This window comes from Strongylocentrotus purpuratus, unplaced genomic scaffold (assembly GCF_000002235.5).
Source record: "Strongylocentrotus purpuratus isolate Spur 01 unplaced genomic scaffold, Spur_5.0 spur5_scaffold_19, whole genome shotgun sequence".
NCBI classification, from domain to species: Eukaryota; Metazoa; Echinodermata; class Echinoidea; order Camarodonta; family Strongylocentrotidae; genus Strongylocentrotus; species Strongylocentrotus purpuratus.
Window position 1 is genome coordinate 11573361 of NW_022145604.1, and position 23775 is coordinate 11597135.

Below are 23775 nucleotides of genomic sequence, written 5' to 3' on the forward strand. Positions count from 1 at the left end.
ATTGAGAAAAACTGATCTGATCGATTCCTTAATTCTCCCAACTATATTATTCTACTTCTATTCTGCTACTTGTCAAAGCCTGTTCAGCATCAAGACAAGGACAATTTAATTACATTTTAGGTGAATGTAAATCGTCACAAAGCAATAAAATGGCTCTGTTTTTTATAGCCTGTTTTATGTATTTTTCTCATGGAAAAACGGTTGGGAAAATTCAAAAATGGTTGGGAGAATTTACTGTTAATCACTGTTAGAGAGTGCCTCACATCGACGCCTTCAAAGAAAACCATAGATATCTTTGTGGTTTGAGAATTTGTTCAGGATTGTTTGCATGTCAGAGTGTTAGTATAGTAGAAGGAATATAGTAAGTAACATTTTATACAAAAATTAAGCAATTTTTTTTCATCAACCTTCAACAATGTTACCGAGTCACTTTAAATACATTAAAAAACTTTCTTCCCAATTTGATCCCAGACAGTTTCTTTCCCGATGCAATTGCATGGCCAGAACCAAACTCAATCCTTAGTTCAAGCTAAGGCTGTGCCAGCAAAATGTAGAAGCTATTATCCAAGAATTATATTCAGTGCTTAGGTTTGTGTAAGGTCTTTTCAAGACATTTGTTAAGTTACCCATCTTACAGAGATTCAACAATGTTTAAAACTGGGTACATTTACTAAACAGAAACCAAACAAATGATATAATCATACAACAGCTTGCAGCATAAAAAGTATTTTACACATATATTTTCAAGTTAACTTAATACATGACTTGATTAGAGGAATTATCTCTGACCTCGGACCTGAGTGAATTAAAAATCTGGCTTGATAAAGTGAGGAAGAGGCTGAAAAATCAAATCATTGTCCCACTCATTTAAAAAATTTAAAAAAAACAACACACATGACCTGAAAATTTTAATCAAAATTGTCAATCTTGAAATTAACCCTTCTGATTATTTAGAAGAAAAAAAACAGTTTCTACCAGCAACCTTGAAATTGAGTAGACAAGCTTTCGTCCACTCCAGCAGACTTTTGATTATTCACACAATTTCTTGCTGTCTGCTGCCTCAAGTTTACTGGGGCGATGACAGGTGACAATAGGCCTGTCTTCATCAGCTCGAGATTGCCAAATATCCAGCTATTTGAACTATCCAATCGCAAATTATCCACTTAATTTGCGTCTTCATCAGCTCGAAGTTGCAATTATACATCATAAAGAGTTTATTATCTACAATTTCACACTTTATACTCGATTTCAACCGCGACAACGATCATTGAATATTGTAAAATCGCATATGCTTCTAATATGTTCATTTGAACCAAATTCATGACCCCATACAAAAGATTTGTAATACCTTTCAGATTACGGATGTTAAGAATGCAGTCAAGAGAGGATACTAGATTTTGTATAGAGTACCGAAGCTGTGACGTCTTAAAAATATATTTTTAGAATTTTTCAATTTTTTTTCCTTCTTCATTTTCCGAAAGAGCATAAAAAATAATGTCCAAATGTCGAAAACCAAATGAAATCTGACTCCTAACCATTAGGAGCCAGAGCATATAACACTGAGTTCCCATAGGACATAAATTTATTCAGGTGGTCATATCGCAGCCAATACTTAACATATTCAATTGGTTTTCGACATTTGAACATTATTTTTTATGCTCTTTCGGAAAATGAAGAAAAAATTGAGAAATTCTAAAAATAGATTTTTATGACGTCACACTTCACCACTCTATAAGGTATGGTCTGTAGCAACAAACAAGAATTGCTCCCATAGTTAAGATTTTTTTTTTGTGTTGTCATGAACGGTCATACTGCAATTAAATTTTGACCAAGACCTCAAGCATTTCATCCTGTAACTTGAGAAATTTGATTCACAATGAGGATGAGCCAAGGTTTTCTGGGACTAGAAATTTAGGAGTAAAAATCAGTCTTTTATTCAAATAAGACGTTTAAAATTTGGTAAACATTCAATAAAAATTGGTATGCTAGCCTTTTGAGCGATGGCATCATCAGGCTGCCAGGAGGTACCTCTGAAAATCTTGTTAAGTGCTGACACAATGAACCATGTGAAGTTCAAGATTACTTTAACACAATACTGCATGAGCACTGCGCACAAACAAGCCTGGGGGTGTTTCACAAAGATCCTAAGTCAAACTTAACTCTAAGTTGGACTTAAACATTATGGAGAGCCATTTGTAACCTTAAAATAAAATATATTCAAAAGAAAAAATTTAAGCATTTTAGACTTTTCATAAATTCAAGAACATGAAATCTCCTTGATAATAGAAAATATGAATGATTTGAATCAACAATTTATGCTTTAAAAATAACTTTTACAAAATATTTTCAAAGATGCTAACAGCTTTCCATTATTGTAAAGTCCAACTTAGGATCTTTGTGAAACATCCCCCTGGTAGCACCCTCTTCAGCCTGAAGATGCAATCACTTTTATAAATTACATAAAGGAGCACTTCCTATAACATAATATACAGTATGACACTATAACCTGTGTATTGTTTCATGGTCTTGGAAGCTGCTGACATCTTCTAGTTTTGTCCACCATTTTGGAATGAGGAGATGGCGGGAGATCTTAGCGAACCACGGACTGACCCTCGCGTCCTCCCTGTCTCCGGCACATAATAGCTCCTCGAGCTGGGTGGGGTTAACATAGCGCACCTCCTGGACCTCGTTGGGTTCAGGGTTCAAATCTACCTCCCCTTGGAAGATGAGGACATGGTCAATTTCATGCTCGCCCCATATACCTTCATTAGACGCTGCCTGGTAGTGGACCCGAGTTAGGTACGTGAAGCCTTCAATGGGTACCTGAACGGAATTATACAAAAATACAACACCAAGGTTAGATGCTGCCTCCTAGTGGACCCCATGTTAGATGATGTCTCTCAGTGGACCCTTGTAAAGTACGTGAAGCCTTCAATGGGTACCTGAACGGAATTATACAAAAATACAACACCAAGGTTAGATGCTGCCTCCTAGTGGACCCCATGTTAGATGATGTCTCTGAGTGGACCCTTGTAAGGTACGTGAAGCCTTCAATGGGTACCTGAACGGAATTATACAAAAATACAACATCAAGGTTAGATGCTGCCTCCTAGTGGACCTCATGTTAGATGATGTCTCTCAGTGGACCCTTGTAAATTATGTGAAGCCTTCCAAAGGTACCTGAATATTTAAAAAAATCAAAGACAGAGACACATTTGTTTCATGCTGCCTGTTGTCAAGTCCACCGTGCCTTCAGAGGGAACCTGAAAAGAAGATTAAAAAACTGGAAAGAAATTCATTATATCCTGGTTGGTAGTGGACCCTTGCAAGGTGTGGGAAGCCTTCCATTGGTACCTGAACTGCCTGAAATGTAAAACCAAAGACAGAGAAACTTTCAGCAGATGCTGTCTGGTGTTGGACCCTTGTCAGGTATGTCAAGCCTTCAATGGGTACCTAAGAAGAAGATCAAGACATCTTTGTTAGTTTCTGCCTCGTAGAGGACCACTGTTTGAGTACATGTCATTTGAAGAGCGATCCTTCTCATGATATATTTCTACTATGATATTCTTAAAAGCTGGCATGCACAAAATGAGATAGCTCACCAGTCATTTAGCATCTAAACTGAACTCAACCATCACTTTAAAGGTAATACAAAGTTTTGGTATAGGGTCATGAATTTGGTTCAAATGAACATATTGGAAGATGCAATCTTACAATATTCAGCGATCGTTGTCGCGGTTGAAATCGAGTCTAAAGTGATGGAATTGTAAATAATAGACCCTTTATGTGTATAGCTCCCTCTCAAGGTCAAGATAGTAATTTAGCTATAAATCAATGTTTCTTGACTAAAATCAACCATTTGGCTATCCCCGTTTGGAAATTATATATCACAACTGCATATTCTAAGATTTTCATGGTCGCATGATTTTTACCGGAAGCACCGGTAAATTTTGATATTAATTTTTTCCCGAAAGCACTGTTTTAGGGGCTAAATTTTCTATTGCTTATAATACATCCCAAAGGGCATCCAAATATATCAAAATTGTAAAGAATCACCATATCCAGTCAATTTTTAAAATTTACTAAAACTTTGTATTACCTTTAATTCTCCTACTTAACTCTTTATTTGCCTATAAATGGTTGGATATTGGAACAAATCTTCTGGAACGAGCACAATGAAGAAATCCGCTTACCTGCTCAGGTTCAATTCCTAATTCATGCTTGAGTTTCCTCCTGGCAGCTCTCTTCACTCCAAGGGCATCTTTAAGCTCCATCTCTTCATCAAAATGAAGGGGATGACTGCAGCATGTATTGGCCCAGAATCCTACAGAAAATACAACATGAGTCAATGGAATGATATTGTAAAAGTTTGGCTAGGACGGATTAGACCACCCAGGATGGTCACTGACAGGTGGTTGGTTATCTCATCAACTCAGCTCTCAATTAACATAAGAAAAAGAGGATCATGGGGGACCAATGCTTTCTGTATAGAGGGAGCAAGTATAGCTACAAGTAATACAGTGGGGCTTTAAGGAGAGACATACTGTAGCTTTTCATCTTGCACTAATTAGAGTAAACAGCAAAAATAAACATAAAGTCAAAATCAGTTTGTTCCTTTAGTTTCCATTTATATTGTTCAATTTTGGCTTTCAATCCAAATTTCACAATCACTACAGTCGAGAGGCTGTAAATATATCAACCATCAACTAATTTCTTTATGAATAACAAAGAAAGAAAAGAGCAGAGTAATTCAGACCAACTCATTTCAGTAATCACTTTCATTATAAATAATTTCTGTACACAGTCGAAAAGTTAAAAGAAATACACTTAAGAAACCCTTTTGAGACATTCTATTGGTAAAAGGTACATGTACTAGCCCATTTGCAGGTCAAAAAATGAAAAGGTTAAATTCCAACAGCATTTGATTTAGAAATTCCCTCAAAACGAAAGGGTTTGAAAATGGATTTTTGTGGGAAAATAACAACCATTAGTTGTCGAATCGACATAAGGGATTGGTATTACCTAAGTAATAGTCTGATTTTTAAGATCCTTGTACCAAATGGTCGTACGTTTTGTGCTGCACAAAGATTCAATTAGTTTAATGTCGGCCATTACAAGTAGTGGGTTATTGATGTAGACAAATGCTCATGTACCTGTTACAGCTCATTTTATGTATGTTATTACCAAAGAAAAAAAGATGTCAGTCAGTCACTCCGTAGTATTTGACAGGGAAGTCTACATTGTACAAGGTAAATGGGTTTCCTTGCATAATTTGAATAGGACACTGCTAACATTTAAGTTTCACAGATAGGACATACGTGACATATTCTTAATTCCTGCAAAGTTCTACAGAATTTGATGTTGGCTGCAAAAGGGACATAGTACCTTTAAAGATAAAGACCAGTTATGGTCATGTGACTGCATTGTGAAAGAAACGTTGTGGAATCGGTCAGAAAAGGTCGATCATCTAGCATATAAGTATTGGTGTGTACTGCAAGGTTCTGGAATCATCAAAATGAAAAGAAATTTGGCCCAGATCTTGATAAAGTGACAAGCACTGTACACAGAAAGATGTATATGGGACTACCCCCACACGTGCGCGACACGTGCGTTATATCTATCAGGTCCAAAGAGATACAATAATTTACCCAATATATCAATTAGTGGGCAGTTTCTCGGCAAAATTTGTATGATCACATATTAGTCAAAACATATTCTATCACAGGATTGTAATTTAATAAGAGCTTCCATTTCATTTTTTGAGAGGGGGGCGTTTCCAAAACTGATCTTTACCTTTAATACTTCACACGCTATTCTAAAGCAGTGCATGCTGGTGCATTCATGTTTCTACTCAAAAATGCTTTTTTTTCTTGAGAGTTTATTTAAACTGCAATATATCTTGATATAATTATTACTTGAAACCAGTGGCGTAGACAGGTTTGTACACCTGGGGGGGATGACTCAGGGACGGATCTAGCTTTTTGCTAAGGGGGGGGGGGGTGACCAAAATAATGACGATGCGGAGCATCGTCCACGAGCCGCAAAGCGGCGAGCCGATTTTTTTGGGGGGTGTTTATTTGAACCCCGTAAGTGATGTTTTCCTGGCATCTATTAACACAATGGAGACCATAAAAAGCAGTGCATGATAACGTCTTTTTAAATCAAGTAACAGTTAAATACACAGTTATATCCAGAGTTATCATGTGTTTGGTTAAGTTACCAGATGAGTTGAATATCTTCTCACAATATTTGCACTTGAAAGGGTTTCTCTCCAGCGTGCGTTCTTTTTTCTTTTTTTCTTTTTTTTTTTTCTTCTTTTTTTTCCCTTTTTTTTGTTGTTTGTTTTTTGGGCCGCCCAAGGGGGGGTTTAAACCCCCTAAACCTCCCCCGTAGATCCGCGCCTGTTTAATCTTGTGGTTATCTTGTGGTTTCCAAACCACAAGATAACCACAAAATACTTGTAAGATTTTCTTTTTCTTACCGTCTGAATTGGCTTTCACCTTGTGAATGCGGCTAATAACAATAAACACAATTACAATAATGATGAGGATTATTATTATCATCATCATAATTATTATTATTATTAATATTATAATTGTTATCATTATTATTATTACTATTATTATCATCATTATAACTTATTAAGTAAGCAAATATCATTCCCCAAAACCTGGGGGGGATGATTGTACATGCCATCCCCCCCACCTTGTGAGGTGGGGGGGATGCATCCCCCTCATCCCCCCCGTTGTCTACGCCCCTGCTTGAAACTCATAGTTTGACTCTCTATAGTATAGCGACATGGCATTTCTAACATACTTGCATAGTCGTATCATTTGGTGATTGCTACCCTTCGATCATGCCTTACCTGGGAATGTAATTTTGGCATCTGACCTCTGCTGTAGGAGAAGTTCTCCTTTGTTGTTAAATAGGAACACACTGAAGGCTCTATGAAGCAAACCTAAACATGACAGAAAAAAATATCAAAGTACTTATCAATTTAACAACTTTCACTCAACATGCTCCTACTATACTCAGCTACACGCATACACAATGTCAATGAGAAACATTTGTATTTTTATGGTTATGCTTGAAAAACAAAAGAGATAATATCTTTAGAAAGAAGACTAACATGCTTTGGCAAGACATTAATCTACATTTGCTACACTCGACCCAGGTAAGGTAAAAGAGTACCGGTACCCATGCTAAAGCCGGTGTAATAATTGTGAAGTGCCCGGAGTGTCAAATTTGACAGTCATCAGTAGCGCTATACAATTACCCACTATTATTATTACTATGATTAGAATGAGACTGCTAAACCTAGTTAACACTGAAGGAGTGACTGAGGATTCCAGGATCTACCTCTTCTTGTACCATGATGAAGATGATGGTGATGAAGACTGAAGAGAAAGAAAATGCTAACCAGATAGTCTAACCTTTTTGGATGTTTTCATACAAGTGGCATTCTTTCTTGCTAGCTGCTCCAATAACATTGTCATCTCGGTCTACCACGATGCACTGCTCGGCAAGGAGCTGCACTTGGGTGTCGTCCAAATTATCTGTCGTTGCACTGCTCATCATCAATCTGAACGAGCATGGATTGAGAACAAGAAAAATGGAAAAACAAAGAGGAAGAAGAAAAAAAATAGGGCAATATGTTCCATAGAAAGAATTAATTTTCATAATTCTAAGTTAGATCTAGCTTAGATGAAATATGTATGTTAAAAAAGATGGCGCTAGTGTACTTTCGGATCCATTTTTTTAAGCAGTTTCATATCCACTCTTAGCAAAGAAATTTTAGCCCAATTTTTTTACTAATTCTAATCATAATCATATATCGCATTTTCCACCTAAATTTAGATCACATCCTACATCGGGAACCCTCCGTTTAGGGCTTCAATGTCGACGTCGTCAGTCTAAAATTATGCAAACTTCGCGTTAGACCGAAAGCTTCAGTCTCTATAATCGTCGGTTGTTCCACTGAGACTACGTCTGGCTCCACTAGACCTCCGGTTATAGAGACTGAACGACTGCCTATGCCAGCCTGTGTTGAACTTATTCCGCTAGATTTTAGCCGCTAGGCCCCTCCCACAAACTTGCCACGGCCGTATTGTTATGCCCCCAAAATCCCCCAAAATGTCATTTTACCTCGTTCATTTCCAATTTTAGATTAGGCCTAGGCTATAATACATCGGTTCCACTTACTAACTTGATTGATATAATCCGTTTAATGGTCCCTTTTAAGGAAATTATCGGTCAAAATCGACATCCATGTTGAAAATCTTGCAAGCCGTGTTAAACTCTCGCTGCCGTCAATCTCATCCCTTCTAGTCTACGCCGAAGGCAAAATGATTATGAAGGAAAAACTGTGCGCCATCTACACGTTCGTAATGGCGTTATCACAGTTTTTCCTTCATAATCATTTTGCCTTCGGCGTAGACTAGAAGGGATGAGATTGACGGCAGCGAGAGTTTAACACGGCTTGCAAGATTTTCAACATGGATGTCGATTTTGACCGATAATTTCCTTAAAAGGGACCATTAAACGGATTATATCAATCAAGTTAGTAAGTGGAACCGATGTATTATAGCCTAGGCCTAATTTAAAATTGGAAATGAACGAGGTAAAATGACATTTTGGGGGATTTTGGGGGCATAACAATACGGCCGTGGCAAGTTTGTGGGAGGGGCCTAGCGGCTAAAATCTAGCGGAATAAGTTCAACACAGGCTGGCATAGGCAGTCGTTCAGTCTCTATAACCGGAGGTCTAGTGGAGCCAGACGTAGTCTCAGTGGAACAACCGACGATTATAGAGACTGAAGCTTTCGGTCTAACTTCGCGTATGCTTTAAGGTATTACGCACATGCACGATACCATAAACTATACGAGAAGCTTGCATAATTTTAGACTGATAGCTTCAGTTTGAGTTGCAAAGCTATAGCGCTGAGACGGTACAGAGCGACGACGTCGACATCGAAGCCCTAAACGGAGGCTTCCCGATGTCGGATGTGATCCAAATTCAGGGGGAAAATGCAATATATGATTATGATTAAAATTAGTAAAAAATTGGGCTAAAATTCCGTTGCTAAGAATGGATATGAAACTGCTAAAAAAATGGATACGGAACTACACTAGCGCCTTCAATCTAGTAGATCTAGTACTACTAACAGTAGCAGATTCCAATAGTTTACATGTATTTTGCATTTGAAGAGGCTAACGAACGAAAGAGACGAAAAATTCGGTCTAGGGCTATATTATAGTCTAGATCTAGATCTAGATTAGGCCTAGATAGAAAAATAAAAAAAATCATTTGGACTCTTGGTCCTGGAGATAGTTCCACCGACATGGCTGAGACTAACTGGTTTCATCGAGGCATCAATAGTCAAAGGATGTTGAAAACAGATTATTCTAAGAACAGGAGAATGAGGAGATCCACCCCCACCAAGAGTTGAACTTTAAGTTTTGAAGAGCTGAGCTGCAGAGCTCAGCTCAGCTCAGAGGCGACTCCAGAGGCAGAGGCAGAGGCAGAGGCAGCGGCGCCGGTGGGGGCGGCAGCAGAGCTACATGCATGTCGGCGGACTAGGTAGAGTAGATCTATAGGCCTAGAGTCTAACTTAGATAAGACTGAGTTAGAATGGCAGATACTTTACGTAAGCCAAGATACTGCACAGTGCAGGTTGAACTCACCTCGACAATTGTCGACTCTTTGATGACAATATACAATGAAATTGCTGAAATGCCGGAAGAAAAGACCGAACTCTCCTCAGAATCATCTAGCCGAGGGTTCCTGACGAAAAAGTACAATCGCCCGACGATTATGATAGCGTTAGCTGCGCACGTAAATGCACACATAAATGCACATGCTGCACATGGTACGATCTAAACCACGCCCATTTTTATTTTTACAGGAGCGATGTATTTATCCTCAAGACTTGTGATGGGATATTTTTAAGCATTATAATTAAACTTTGAAGTAGAAGGTAATAAATCATGCACGTTGGCCAATTATATGTCTCTTCTTCTATTTAATTATAAAATCCTTCAACCTTCTTACAACAAAGAAGAAAAATATTCACATAAACAAAATTATATTTTCACATTTTAACAAATCGCACATAAAGTTTTTAGAATTTCCTCGTTCAGCATGCATATATATTTGAAAAATTTCCAATTATTTATTTTCTTTTCCACAATTATTTTTTTTTTAAAAGAGAGAGAGATAATAAGGATTATAATGGGCATGTGTATACCTCGATCACTAATATCACTGAAATTATTTGTTTTCCTTCTTCCTGTTCTAATTATGTTATATGGGGACCTTGCTCTTACAAGCCCAGCTTTTCTAAGGTCTCCACTTTCTTTCATTTGGATTATATATCGACTTAAAATTGCACTTAAATTGTTTTTTCTTATGCTGTTTTTTGTTCTATTATTATATGTAAAAATGTTGTGAAAGAAAGAAATAAAATGAACCTTGAACCTTGAACCTAATTCTTCTCCTTAGTAGTAGTATAGCAATAGATTAATAATAATAATTATTATTATATCCAGCATCAACAATATATTGGCTTTTGGTTGGTTGAGAGCTCGTCACGACGTGACCAGAAACATTCCAACTATTTAAAGGTTGCTCTGACAAAGTACTATTTGGGAGGTTTTTTTCTTCTCCAAATCTTAATTTAATAATTTGTATTTATTCTTAATTCTTTTTTTTTTAAATACAAATTGTGAATTTTAAAAATTAATGCTCACTACTTGTCAGAAAGTTTAATTCATCATCACAGTGTCATAACTGTTCTCCTATGTGAATAGAGTTAACAGGTGTTAAATACGATAAAGTGAAGATTTGTATTATTTTTTTTCAATGCCATCCTATTCAAGTTTTGGTCTCATGCCATGCATGCACTGCCGGCAAATTAAAACATCCTATGGGTACTTATATTATGTTTAATTTGGTCTTACCACTTTTTGAGATCATGTGTCTTTTAATTCACAAAGCGCAAAACTAGAAATCGCTAACTCGAACTGAGTAACCAATAGTAGACCAGCCAAGACGTAATTTGTTTATTTTGGACAGTATTTTGAGTAAAACATGGCATCCATGCTAAAACTCTTGCCCAAAATATACATAACAACTAGAATAAATAAGAAAAAAATGTGATCATGTAAACAAGTTAATCCTCCAGTACCAAATAATCAAGCAAAACTTGAGCCAGATTGAAAGAAGGGTAAACTCAACAGACAAACAAGTACGACATATTGTCTATTGTCATGATTACGTTATCTACTTTAACACTGGCGTACTGATTGGGGGAGGCTTGGGCAGTTGATCCCCAAAATGAATTCAAACGTTATTTATTTCTAATTCGATACCAGTGATTTACAAATGTTGCTGAAATGACATGAATTTCCGGGTTTTTTTCTTTCATTTTTGCCCATTATGCCACGGGGGGGGGGGGGGGGGGCAATGTGCCATCCACTCTTTCAGGTACCCACAAAAAGCCCCTTTTTACATAAGACAAGTGCCCCTTTTCTTTTTTTAATAACTGCCGTTTTCCTCTCTTTTCATCTCTGGTGAGTATCTTTTCAGGTGCGAGAAATTCCCCTTATCTCCTCTGATATTTTTGCGTTTTTCCCCTTTGACTCGCGCCCCTTTTCCTTTTTAATAAGTGTACTTTGTCTTTCTTAAGTACCCCCCTTCAGCTTCTCTTAAATGCCACTTTTCACCTCTGAAAACTGCTCCTTTTATTTTGACACGAGCACTTTCCCATTGCTAGTAACTGTTCTGTTCCCTCTGATAAGTGCCTCGAGTCCCTTCTCAATAACATGCACCCCTAATTCAAGGCGACTTTAATAGAGCCCCTTTTTCGTCCCTGTTTTCACGAAGTGACGGTAGTGAGGAAAATTGCACATATTTTCACTTTTGATTTTTTTGCATTTTTGGACATCATTCACTAATACCTTGAACCTCACAAAATTTCAGATCATAATAATGTCTAATTATGTCACTATGACGATGACGTAAACAAGAAAATACCTAGCAAAAGGATTTTCTGTTTTCACGAAGTGACGGCCAAGTACGCGCTTAACAGCCGTTTGCTCTTTTCCTGCTTTTAATGTTTTCACGAAGTGACGGTAGTGAAAATTTCGCAGTTTGGAACAGTCACAGACCATGAAAAGGTGAGTTTTTAAATATTTTTTTAGGTAAATTAATATGGTACACTCTTTTGATTCATTCTGATTCTTTGTAAGCCATAAAAATATGTCCATGAGCACAGAAATGTGTGAAAAATACACCGCCGTTCCACATATCGCCCCATATACTTGTTTTCATGTAAGTGAATAAGGGAGTGAAGTATCATGTGATCCAAAACTAAAAAGATCAACTTATGTCTTAACAAATATACATCTAGACTAAATAAATTAGGTGGAGAGTCTTTCTTATTTAGCTCCACACCAAATATTAATGCTATAGATCTCTCTGGAGATCTCTAAGAGTCTAAGGTTCTTTTTATATCTGCTTAAGTTATAAATTTGAACAAAGTTTTACAGAAAGTTAGAAAGTAGAATCTAGAGACCAGAGTTTTACTTTTATTTTTTCAGTAATTTACTATTTAGCTAATTATAAATTTGATTTAGAGTCTAGAAGTCTAGTTACTCTAGATCATCATTTTATAATTATCAGTTTATGTCAGCCACTACTCATCAATCTAGAATCTAGAGTCTAGAGATGAGTAGATCAGGATCTAGACCAGACTGAGACCTTTCTTGTAAGGCGTGCCTGGGGTTTAAGAAACTTCAGGGCTCCAAGCCCAAGGCCAACATCAACATTGCCAAGGGCAAAGGGAGTTTCGAAAATTATCATCATGCTGAGCTGAGATGACCTGGGATGTAGCCCCTCCTGGTTAACTGTAAGGGAATTCAATGATTTGCCTTTCATGCAAAGAAGGACATGAATGAACATTTAATTAAAAATTGAAAATTAGATACGGTCCTGCCCTGAAAATGAATAAATGGCACCATCCGAAAAAGGAATACTTTTGTTTTGAGACTGAAGTAATCATGAGTAGTCTACCCAGGGTATGTGAGTTAAAAACTCCTCCCTGGTCTACCTTTTGGGGAACAATGTCCACATGTTTAGCTTAGTTTCTCTCATTATCTGTACTCTGTGTCTGTTATATTCAAAGGCAGCACTTTAGTACCCTTGGTCCCTCACCCTATACAAAAATTTGTTCAAACAATTGTTCTTGATACCAGCAAATGTTGCCCAACTCCACTTCATATTTTAAAGAATTTTCCAAGCAAGCACCATACCATACCAGATAGTGTACATGTCTCACTACCTACACTTCAGTGGTAATGAAATTATGATGACGTTTTTGCTTTCACTTAGTTTCAGATGCAGTAGATACAATTTTCACTTGTATGAAGGAAGCACTGGGAAAGTACATCTACTTTTCAAGAATGCCACAGGCCAGAAAAAAATCCAGGTGAGAATAGTGTCATGATCTGTTCAAGAAAATCACACTTTAGCAGCAAAGTACTAAGCACACTCACTGCGTATGTGCATTGGGGTGGTTGTGTTTGGTAGGGACAATTGGAAAATTCTATTTTGGGGTAATAGGGGCAATTGAAAACTTCTGTTTGGGGTCAGTTATGCCTAGTAATTAATTTGATGTACAAAAGATAATATTGGATTCATTTCCTTACCTCTGCTTGCAAATAAATGAAAGAAAATAACTTGTAATTATTTCTTTCGTTCTACAAAATTAGATTGGATACGGGGACCGACATGCTGGTAAGATGGGTCCTTGATAATTCACTGAACACAGAGCTGCAGAATGTGACTTGGCATAGTGACCTAAGAGTGGGAGCGGCATGGAACCGTTGAAGCAATTCACCGAACACGTACAGTCAGAGCTGCATGTGTGACTTGGCATGGTGACCCTTAAAGTCTCCTGATGGCTCCGATTGCGATTCTGATGATGACCCATTGTCTATGCTTCTGAGCGAGTCAAAAGGTATCTTCTCTCCTTCTTGATTGTTTCCCAATAGTTAAAATTTTAGATATTCTTAATTGCTTTTAATGCTTAGGTCCCTTAGTTAAGGGAATGAGTGGTCCTATCGAGGTCAGCATCTAATTTTTTTTTTAATCCTTAACAAAAATTGCCAATACTAAGGTGATACCAAATTAAGTATTTAATTCATTAAGAGCCTCTCTAAAAGTTGGTACCAAAACTACACAAAATAATTTCGCCCAATCATAATGCACTGTAAAGTTTCCCTTTCATAATTGAAATTCTGATAATGGTTTTCTATTGATTGTTCTTTTTCTTATTTCCTTTTCCTTTCACGCAGTCTAGATAAAGGATCTTCGCTGCTTCAACCACTATTGCTTGGGTGACATACGTGTGAAGAAATTTGAAGAACTGTTGTTGAAGAGCATGCTTGAGAAACTAGAATCAATTACATGATCGTTTTGACAATGCTTCAATGTTTCAATACCTCAATCTCTCTTTTATACTGTTTTATTTTAAACATTTTAAATATCATAAACAAAGCAAACTCCACTCATAATTGTAATTGTGTGTTGTAATCGCAATGAAATGGATTGATTATAAAAATCAATGAATTGATTTAAAGCAAACTGGTAACATTGTCCATGATTTCTGAAACAATGAACTGAATAGTTGTACAGGTGTCAGTTTTCTGTTACAGTATTGCAATGAACTCCTGCACACATAAATCTTTATTATTCAAATGTATAGCTCAGAACAGCTATTTATCAGGTATACCTACCTCAATCAGTAATGCATATTAGAGTTTTCGGTTCCATGAATCCTCATATCGTATCTTTGTATTGAAGAATTTGTTTATCTATTTTCTTTAAATTTTTGTATTCGCAGGGGTTGATGCCTTCATTAGAACATGAATATAAGTTACATTTCCACAATTGATTTTTCTTTCAAAACACAATGTTACTAGTTCACATTTAATGTTTTTATTTTTTACTTCTATAGTCATTCTCATCATAATTGTATTTGGTACTTCAAACTATCTTATAATCATACAATATAATGTTGCTGTTTTGAATTTTATCTGTTTGATGAGGAATGAAATTGTTTAGTCAAATTGATATTTCCATGTTTATCATGCATTGTTCAGCTGATAATTGTTTAGTCAAAGATTACGTGTTTGCCTGGGTGAAGACAACCTTTTAGCATGGGTAAACTTTGTAGCGTTTGAGACTGTTTACTAAATTTTATTGAAATACCCTAGAAAGAGATTGTGTAAACTGACTTGCTTCTGAAACTCTACTCGCAAGATATTAATGAAAAACAGTAATGAACAAAAAAGTAATGATGATGATTATATTAGTCATATTTCCCATTGAAAAAACTGTGCCATCTTTTTTTTCAAGAACTGCCTCGTTTTGTTATGATCAACATGTAAACCTTTCAGCCAGAACAGGATAACCATGGCGAGCAAGAAAGAGACTATACCACACAGTACTGTTTTGAATACCTCTTTTGTCTTCAGGTAAAAAAAATCTGTGCAGATGACCCTTTAAAAAAAAGAGTTTATTTAGCAACCAGTATATTTCAGCATGCTAATGATGTAAAATTTCTTATTCATTTTGTTTTGGAATGGTATTTTGAATATAGATTTATTTCTTTGTTGACTTCATCATACATGTAGTACATGTATGTCAAGCATTTTGTATGTCACATGTGGCATTTATTTGCTATGATTGCTGAATAAACATGATAACCAGGACATGTATGAAGAATAAGTTAAAGACATTTTAGCATATTTAGTACTGTATAATGTGCTATATAACCTTTGTATTCCGTGGCTGTATACCTGATGAGTCTTTTCCACAAATCCCTAAATGTACATTTCAAAATGCAATATAGTATTGATGATAATTGATGATGATATGTTTGGTATGAATTATTTAATATTTTTAATTTATTCTCCATTTGCCACTTGCTGTTCTGGTTCCAAATGTTTGAATTAAAACTGCTCAGTCGAAATTCATTTTCTGTGTTTATATTGCAGAGTTGAGTAGTTAACTACAGATTATGGTCAATGATCAATACTGAATCTTTTTCCTTCATTCAAAAATATTTCTTAACATATTTGCTTTATTTCCTATGGGAAAAAATATAATGAGCTAGGCCCCTCTCTAAAATTTTAGAAATTCCTCATAGTAATAGAGTAGCAAAAGCCCTAATATCACCCGCATGAATTTCATCAAGAAATGGCAGAATTTGTGTGATATTAAGAGGAGATGGAGGGGGTAAAGAGAAAGAGGGAGAGAGAGAGAGAGAGAGAGGGAGACTACTTGAACGTGTTCTTAAGTGGAAAGTATATAGTAACTTTAGTGAAATCTTTAGTTCCTACTACATACAATATACCTGATAATTAAACCTCAAAGAATATTAAATACATATCCATTTTTAGCTTAAGATTAAAGAGAATAGCTTATTAATCATTTTAAAAGCACTTTGTGCCAATATCCATCTATGCTATTGATAATTTATTGTGAGCCGTAGCTTCGTGAACAAACACTGACATCATACATCTAACATCATAATTATACAAAGAAGAAAAGGTGCTCTTATTTTATCCATACATCTATTAAACAAGTAATTTTACCGTATTTCAGTGTCTATCTCATGAAATTGCTTCACACAATAAAAATCCCATATGTTTTATACGCGCTCGGCTACGAGCCGTCACTTCGTGAAAACAAAATACAAGCGTTCTATGTGATTTGTGTTTTCACGAAATGACGGTTAAGTTAAAAGTTCATACAGAGACATTCAGTTTATTCTTATCAATAAAAAAAACAGCTACCAAACGAGGAAAATGTACTCTATCTCTCAGTTCGCATTATTTTATCTGTACATTAATTAAACAAAACATAATGCCGTTTTTAGTGTCCATTTCGAGAATTCCATCCACAAGGGAAAAGTCCAATACGTTTTACGCGCGCGGCTACGTACCGTCACTTCGTGAAAACAAAATCAAAGCGTTCTATGCAATTTGTGTTTTCACGAAATGACGGATGTGTTAACAGTCCACACAGAGAAATGAAAAAGCAGCTACAGAAAGAGGAAAATGTACTCTTTCTCACAGTTCGAATTATTTTATCTGTACATCAATTAAACAAAACGTTTTGCCGTATTTAGTGTCCATTTCGAGAATTCCATCCACGAGAGAAAAATCCCATATGTTTTACGCGCGCGGCTACGTACCGTCACTTCGTGAAAACAAAATCACAGCGCGTCCTTGAATTTCGTGTTTTCACGAAGTGACGGTAATGTTTACAGCTCATTTCCTCAAAAAATATAAGAAATTATGGAAATATTTAAAGATAGAACTAAACATTGAGATATTTTCAATCCCAGGATATAAAATTTATTTGCCTTTGATAAATTAAAGAGGTTGAGATTATGGCTCGAACCTTTGAAAGCGATTTATTCAAAACTAACTTTCTTTTAGTTGCGCGCTCTACCGTCACTTCGTGAAAACAGGGACGTTTTCTTTAATTTTCCCTAGAGCTCGCTCGCATTATAGATGTTATAATTATGTTACTTATTAAAGAAATTGTCAATCTTTCTTCATTAAAATGTGCGTTATACGTTTTTTTTTGTTCTCACTGGGACCTCGCAAATCTTATGAATTTACTCGCCTGCTTCGTTCCCTCGAAATTAATATTCGGATCATCACACTCATCTGCAAAGTATGTTGCTTAATTAAGCAGTATCTTGTACCACGTAAAAAAGAAACAAACATTGATATCATCCCTGGTAGTGTCATCACAATCATGACGATGTACTATAGGCTACCAATGTCTAAAAATGGTGTAGGTTTTGTTGATGTTTCCCTTTGTCGGTGCCCCATTTTTTCTCCAGAAAGTGCTCTTTTTGTTGGTGCCCCCCTTCGTATTTTAGAAGACGCTCTGCCGCACCTTCCATTATGCTACTTGGTGGTGATAGGGATTTTTTCTAACCCCCTAAACGTTTGTCCTCATTACGTCACTGCTTGTCCACTCCAATGGAATGCAAACATTTCCAGAGAGCTTCTCGCCATAATGGTATCTAATGTGCTTTAAAGTCAACAAAGTTTAAAGGGATAGCCAGTGCCATTTCGCAAGGTATTACTCCTAAATTCCTCAGGGGAGGACTTATAGACGCGTCGGTTCCCTGGTTGTTCTGTCGTTTCTAATTAAAACATATTTTGAAAACGAAAACTGACAGCGGTCTTTGGTTACTCCACCCCCCCCCCCCTCTCCATCCCTCTCTCTCTCTCTCTTACTCTCTCACACACGCGCGCACATACACACACACACACACTCTCTCTCTCTCTCTCTCTCTCTTCCTCCTCTATTGTACCCTCTTTGTGTGCCGCCCAGGGGCATCCCCCATCCGTGTTTGGCCTTAATGCGTCAATTGGATATTATTTACCACCATATAGTCATGGTGAAACAAACATTGGGAATAAATATTATTTTCTCACGTAAATGTAAAATTATCATATTAACACTGTTGAACTAAAGAGTCTGGATTTCTATTGTTATCATTATATTTATAATTATCATTGATACAATTATTACAATTCTATTGCTATCAATATTATCATTACTACTAATTACTAATTGCATTACTATTACTACTAATATTATATTACTACTATTACGTAATGGTGGTGGTGGTTTTTTACCTGACTTCTAAGAAAGCGCATCGACTTGGTTTCGAACCCGGGTCACCGGATTACGAGACCACTGCTCTACTGACTGAGCTATTGCGCCTCTATTACCATTACTACTAAAATACTAAATTACTATTATTACTATTATTATTACTATCTATGCAGTTTGACAGACGACATTAGCAAAGACTCAAAAGGAAGATAGCGGGGAAAATGCGACCATATCTAGCAGGGTATGTCTGTGGTGTCGTTGCTATAACAACAGTAGTCCTCCTCTTCAAGCATCCAGGCATTTTACGTTCACACTCTATTTATAGGTAAAACAAAATGTAAAAAAGGAATCGAGAAATAGGAATATTATGTGCCACGCAATAATATTTTTGAAGATGATAAAAAAAAAATAATGATAATACAAATGATAGTACTGATTAAATTAATAATGATTACAAGAAATAAAAATAATAACAATATTTATGATGATAATATTAATAATAATAATATATAGTTAATAATTTCAATTAAAATGTGTATTCAATCTTTATAAAACAATTTACAATGACAACATACAATATAAAGGTTAAGCGTTTGGTTCCCTAAAAAGCAGACTTCTGCTTGTAATCTGGGAACTGTAACACAAAAGAACAATATCATGAAAATAAATATTCTTCACAATAGATGTACAAGCACGCATACATTTTTCATTTAGTATATTTCATTCTCCGTAAAAAAAACATTTTAAGCATGCAAACGTGATAGACATGTTATACAGATAACAGATCAATGGTAGTACGAATACGTAGGCTGAATGGGTTCAATATCCCAAAGCAGGCCCGGATCAAGGATTTCTTAGGGGGGGGGGCAAATTTGAAATTATGCGAGCCAAATATTGGTACGTAATGGTGACACCGGCAGTTGCGAAATGAGCAAAAACATTTGGGGACAGGGGGGGGGGGGTGTGGATAAAAAAATCCGCACCACCCTACTCTTACATGCAGGCCCCACTGAACGTTCTCTAAGTAGGTGGGGGGGGGGGGGTATTTACGATCGGGTAGAGCGTTGCGTAAATTGGCGTGGGGTCTAGGGGCGAAGCCCCTGCGGGGGTCAAGGGATGGAGCCCCCAAAAGCTCAGAGGGTAAAGGCATTTAATAACGGTCAGATGAGCATATTTTGATACCTTATTTGTGACACTGGCAGGACACAAATTTGTGCGGGGTCCAGGGGGCAGAGCCCCCAGAAGCTCAAGGGTTTTATACATTAAATTACCGTTAGATGAGCATATTTTTATACCTTATTTTTGACACTGGCAGGTCACGAATTGGTGTGGGGTCCGGGGGCGGAGCCCTCTGAGGCTCTAGGGTTTTATACATTAAATTACCGTTAGATGAGCATATTTTTATACCTTATTTTTGACACTGGCAGGTCACGAATTGGTGTGGGGTCCGGGGGCGGAGCCCTCTGAGGCTCTAGGGTTTCAGGCAAAAGAATTACAGTCAGATGAGCATCCAGGGCCCTGTCTTAAGGCAATTAGTTGGGTTCAAGGGTTAAGACATTACATTTCAGCCAGATGAGCATAATGATACCTTATTTGTGACACTGCAGGTCACTAATTGGCGTGGGCTCCACGGGTCGGAGCCCCCAGAAGCTCTGGGGTGTTAGGCATTTTATAACAGTCAGATTAGCATGCAGGGGCCGGCCTTAGGGCCCCTGGTGGCGTCGAGGGGGCGGAGCCCCGGAAGCCCAGGGGTTATAATTACGATCAGATGAACATAATTTTGATACCTTATTTGTGACACTGGCAGGACACTAATTGGTGTGGGATCCAGAGGGCGGAGCCCCCAGAAGTTCAGGGGTTTTATTCATTAAGTTACCATCATATGAGCATATTTTTATACCTTATTTTTGACATTGGCAGGTCACGAATTAGTGTGGGGTCCGGGGCGGAGCCCTCTGAGGCTCTAGGGTTTAAGGCAATGGATTACGGTCAGATAAGCATTCAGGGGCCTGCCTTAGTACATTGAGACAACTTTAGATGTTATAAACGTTGAATTTACTACAGCGAAAAGTTATTATACTTTAATGCTAGAAAGGTAAAAAGAGAAAATTGGTTTCCATTTCTGGCAAAATATTTTAGGCCTACCAGAAACATTTGTTTGGCAAGATGTATTTCAGTTCAAATTTAATAACATAAGAGACAATAATATCAAACAATATAATTTCAAATTAATTCATAGAATATTGCCATCTAAAGACAAACTCTTTATATGGAAAATCGTACAGTCTAACGAATGTGAAATTTGACGTGAAAAAGAAACTATTGAACATTTTATATTTCGTTGCAAGAAATTAAGAGTTTTCCGAAAAATTATCTCAAGAATTATATATTTCTAAAGTATTTTTAAAATAGAAATTGAAATTGATATGAAAATGTTATTGATTGGATATGAAATAGATTTTTTTTAAATTTTTTGATAAATTATGCTGAACTGGATATATACAAAGACTACGTAAAGCGGAACTTTAGGAAGTACCAACCAATCCAAAGAGGTTAATAAATAAATTTATTTCATTATTAAAATGTTATTTGAAATAAAAAGTAATATAAGATACTTCGATAAGCGGGGTAAGCGGACACTTTTTTTTTTTTTTTTTTGGAGTCCAAAAAAAATCGCAACTTGCACGTCCACCTAGTGGCGTACGCAGGATTTTTTTCAAGGGGGGGGGGGGGGTTTAAAATCGGGCCCAAAATATTTTGCTCCCGAAAATTTAAAAATCGCGCCAGCTGAAAAGTAGCTCAGTTGGGGGGGGGGGGGGGGGGGTGTAAGCGGACACTTTTTTGGAGTCCAAAAAACATCGCAACGACTCAGCCAGCCGAAAATTTGCTCAGTGGGGGGGGGGGGGGGGGGGGGGGGGGGGGGGGGGGGGTAAGCGGACACTTTTTTTTTCAGGAGGGGGGGGGGGGAGTTAAAAAAAATCGCAACGACTCAGCCAGCCGAAAAGTCGCTCAGCGGGGGGGGGGGGGGGGGGGGGGGGGGTAAGCGGACACTTTTTTCAGGAGGGGGGGAGTTGAAAAAAAATCGCAATGACTCAGCCAGCCGAAAAGTCGCTCAGTGGGGGGGGGGGGGGGGGGGGGTAAGCAGACATTTTTTTTTTTTGGTCTCGAAATTTGAAAATTTCAGGTCACCTTTTTAGGTTAGCCGTGGGCATAATTTTTTTTTTTTTTTTAATAATAACAAAAAAATCAAAACTAAAAAACCAAAGGGGGGGGGGGTTTAGGTTTTTTTTTTTTTTTTTTTTTTTTTTTTTTTTTTGGGGGGGGGGTTTACACACATAAAAATACCAAAGGGGGAAGGGGGTTTAACCCCCAAACCCCCAAACCCCCCTCCCCCCTCTGCGTACGCCCCTGCGTCCACCGTTTTATTGTGAATAATATACATCATTCATTGTTTTGAATATTACTTCATGCACTGTCACTATGCCAGCACGTTGCACGGAAATCCCCAGGCGCGTACGGAATTTTTTTTCAAGGGGGAGGGGGGGGGGGGGTTAACATTTTTAAATCGGGGCGAAATTTTTTTGGGGGGTGCTCAAAAATACACACATAAAAAAATACTGAAGAAGGGGTGTTCAACCCCCCCCCCCCCCCCCCCCCCCCCCCCCCCCCCCCCCCCCCCCCCCCCCCCCCCCCTGCGTAAGCGCTTGGACATCCCAGTTTAGCTGGATGATAGCTGCCATCGGGATTATCTCTACAGGTAACAAGTAACTACCAGGGGTGGGGGGGGGCGTTTCATTAGCATATGTCCGCCGGCAACTGTCAGCGCTGACTAAATTTGACCAATCAGAGGCCTGGAAAATAGTCGGTGACACTAGAATTGTTGATGGAAATGATATTAGTCAGTGAAAGCCACCAACTAATTGTTTTATGAAACACCCCCGTACTCTTGCGCCGTAACACTTAATCATTAGGAGAAAAGAGGAAAACCCGGGACGATTAACTTCGTAAAATGAAATGCTAATCCAAAGGACAGCGTAATAATCCAGGGGGTGTTTCACAAAGATCCTAAGTTGAACTTATATCTGTAAGTTGGACTTAACACTTATGGAAAGCCGTTAGCATCTGTGAAAATATTTTTTAAAAGTTATTTTAAAAGGCAGAAAATGTTGATTCGAATCATTCATATTTTCTTTCATCAAAGAAATTTCATGTTCTTGATGTGGAATTTATGAAAAGTCTAAAATACTTGAATTTTTGCTTTTGAATATAATTTATTTTGTGGCTTCAAATGGCTCTACATAATGTTTAAGTCCAACTTAGAGTTAAGTTCAACGTAGGGTCTTTGTGAAACACCCCCTCGCCCTCATTTGAATACACCTGTGTAACCATGTACTTGTCTATATAAGTTATATTCATGCGAAACCATTAAACGCTTACTTCACATGATGCGAATAAATCGAAACCATGCTGCTTGTGTAATCCATGTAACGTTGTTAATTAATATAGACATTGTTCCTCTAATCACTTTTAAATTTACATATTCATGTATATATATATATATATATATATGTATATATAATAAAAATGTATAGCAATATTACTATGATATCAATATTCTTGATTCTTTCGATAAAAAATTAAGATGAACGAAAGTTATGAAATGAAAAATAGAAAATGCAAATCAAGATAAAAAAATCCTTTTACTGTGGACTTGTGATCAGGAAAAAATTTTTACTTTCTATTCCAATTTGTTAAGATTGACCGCAATCATTCAAACGCAGAAAGGGTAATTTATAACTTGTCCATGTCTCAACGCTCATGATTCAATTCAATTCATTCGTATATTGGTCCAATGTGTACGTATCCAAGCGTGGAAAAAATTATCACGTTACTAGAGAGGCTCAATTAATTACATTGTATTTGCATTACCGATAAAAAGACATTAAAACCAATCATGGATATAATATAATAATGTGATATACATGGTATAAATAATAATTTTGTTTAATTCTTGGTTAATTCAATTGTAAGAATGATTATGATAACACAGGTATTTTATGTTATGTA

The 23775-nt window shown here is 37.0% G+C and overlaps 1 protein-coding gene and 1 long non-coding RNA gene across 4 annotated transcripts; one reads left to right on the forward strand and one right to left on the reverse strand.

Annotated features, from left to right (window-relative positions):
- Window positions 1–2353: 2353 nt before the first annotated feature.
- LOC586184 (isopentenyl-diphosphate Delta-isomerase 1) lies at window positions 2354–9822 on the reverse strand. 3 transcript variants are annotated; one of them, XM_785975.5, is made up of 5 exons: window positions 9684–9819; window positions 7434–7582; window positions 6866–6958; window positions 4194–4324; window positions 2354–2823 (listed from the first exon to the last, which is right to left on the reverse strand). In XM_785975.5, the coding sequence occupies exons 1-5, from the start codon at window positions 9767–9769 to the stop codon at window positions 2500–2502; spliced, it is 783 nt and encodes a 260-aa protein (XP_791068.4). In that variant the 5' UTR covers window positions 9770–9819; the 3' UTR covers window positions 2354–2499. The 3 variants fall into 3 exon arrangements, with proteins under 3 accessions (XP_791068.4, XP_030846165.1, XP_011664798.2); XM_030990305.1 differs by lacking the exon at window positions 2354–2823 and adding an exon at window positions 2831–3061 and having other exon boundaries at window positions 9684–9822; XM_011666496.2 differs by lacking the exon at window positions 2354–2823 and adding an exon at window positions 3230–3453 and having other exon boundaries at window positions 9684–9822.
- Window positions 9823–12089: 2267 nt separating this feature from the next.
- Window positions 12090–16037, forward strand: LOC115926033. Its single transcript, XR_004064933.1, has 4 exons — window positions 12090–12176; window positions 13390–13486; window positions 13770–14017; window positions 14355–16037. It is a non-coding gene; the product is annotated as an uncharacterized LOC115926033 (long non-coding RNA).
- The last annotated feature ends 7738 nt before the right edge of the window (window positions 16038–23775 follow it).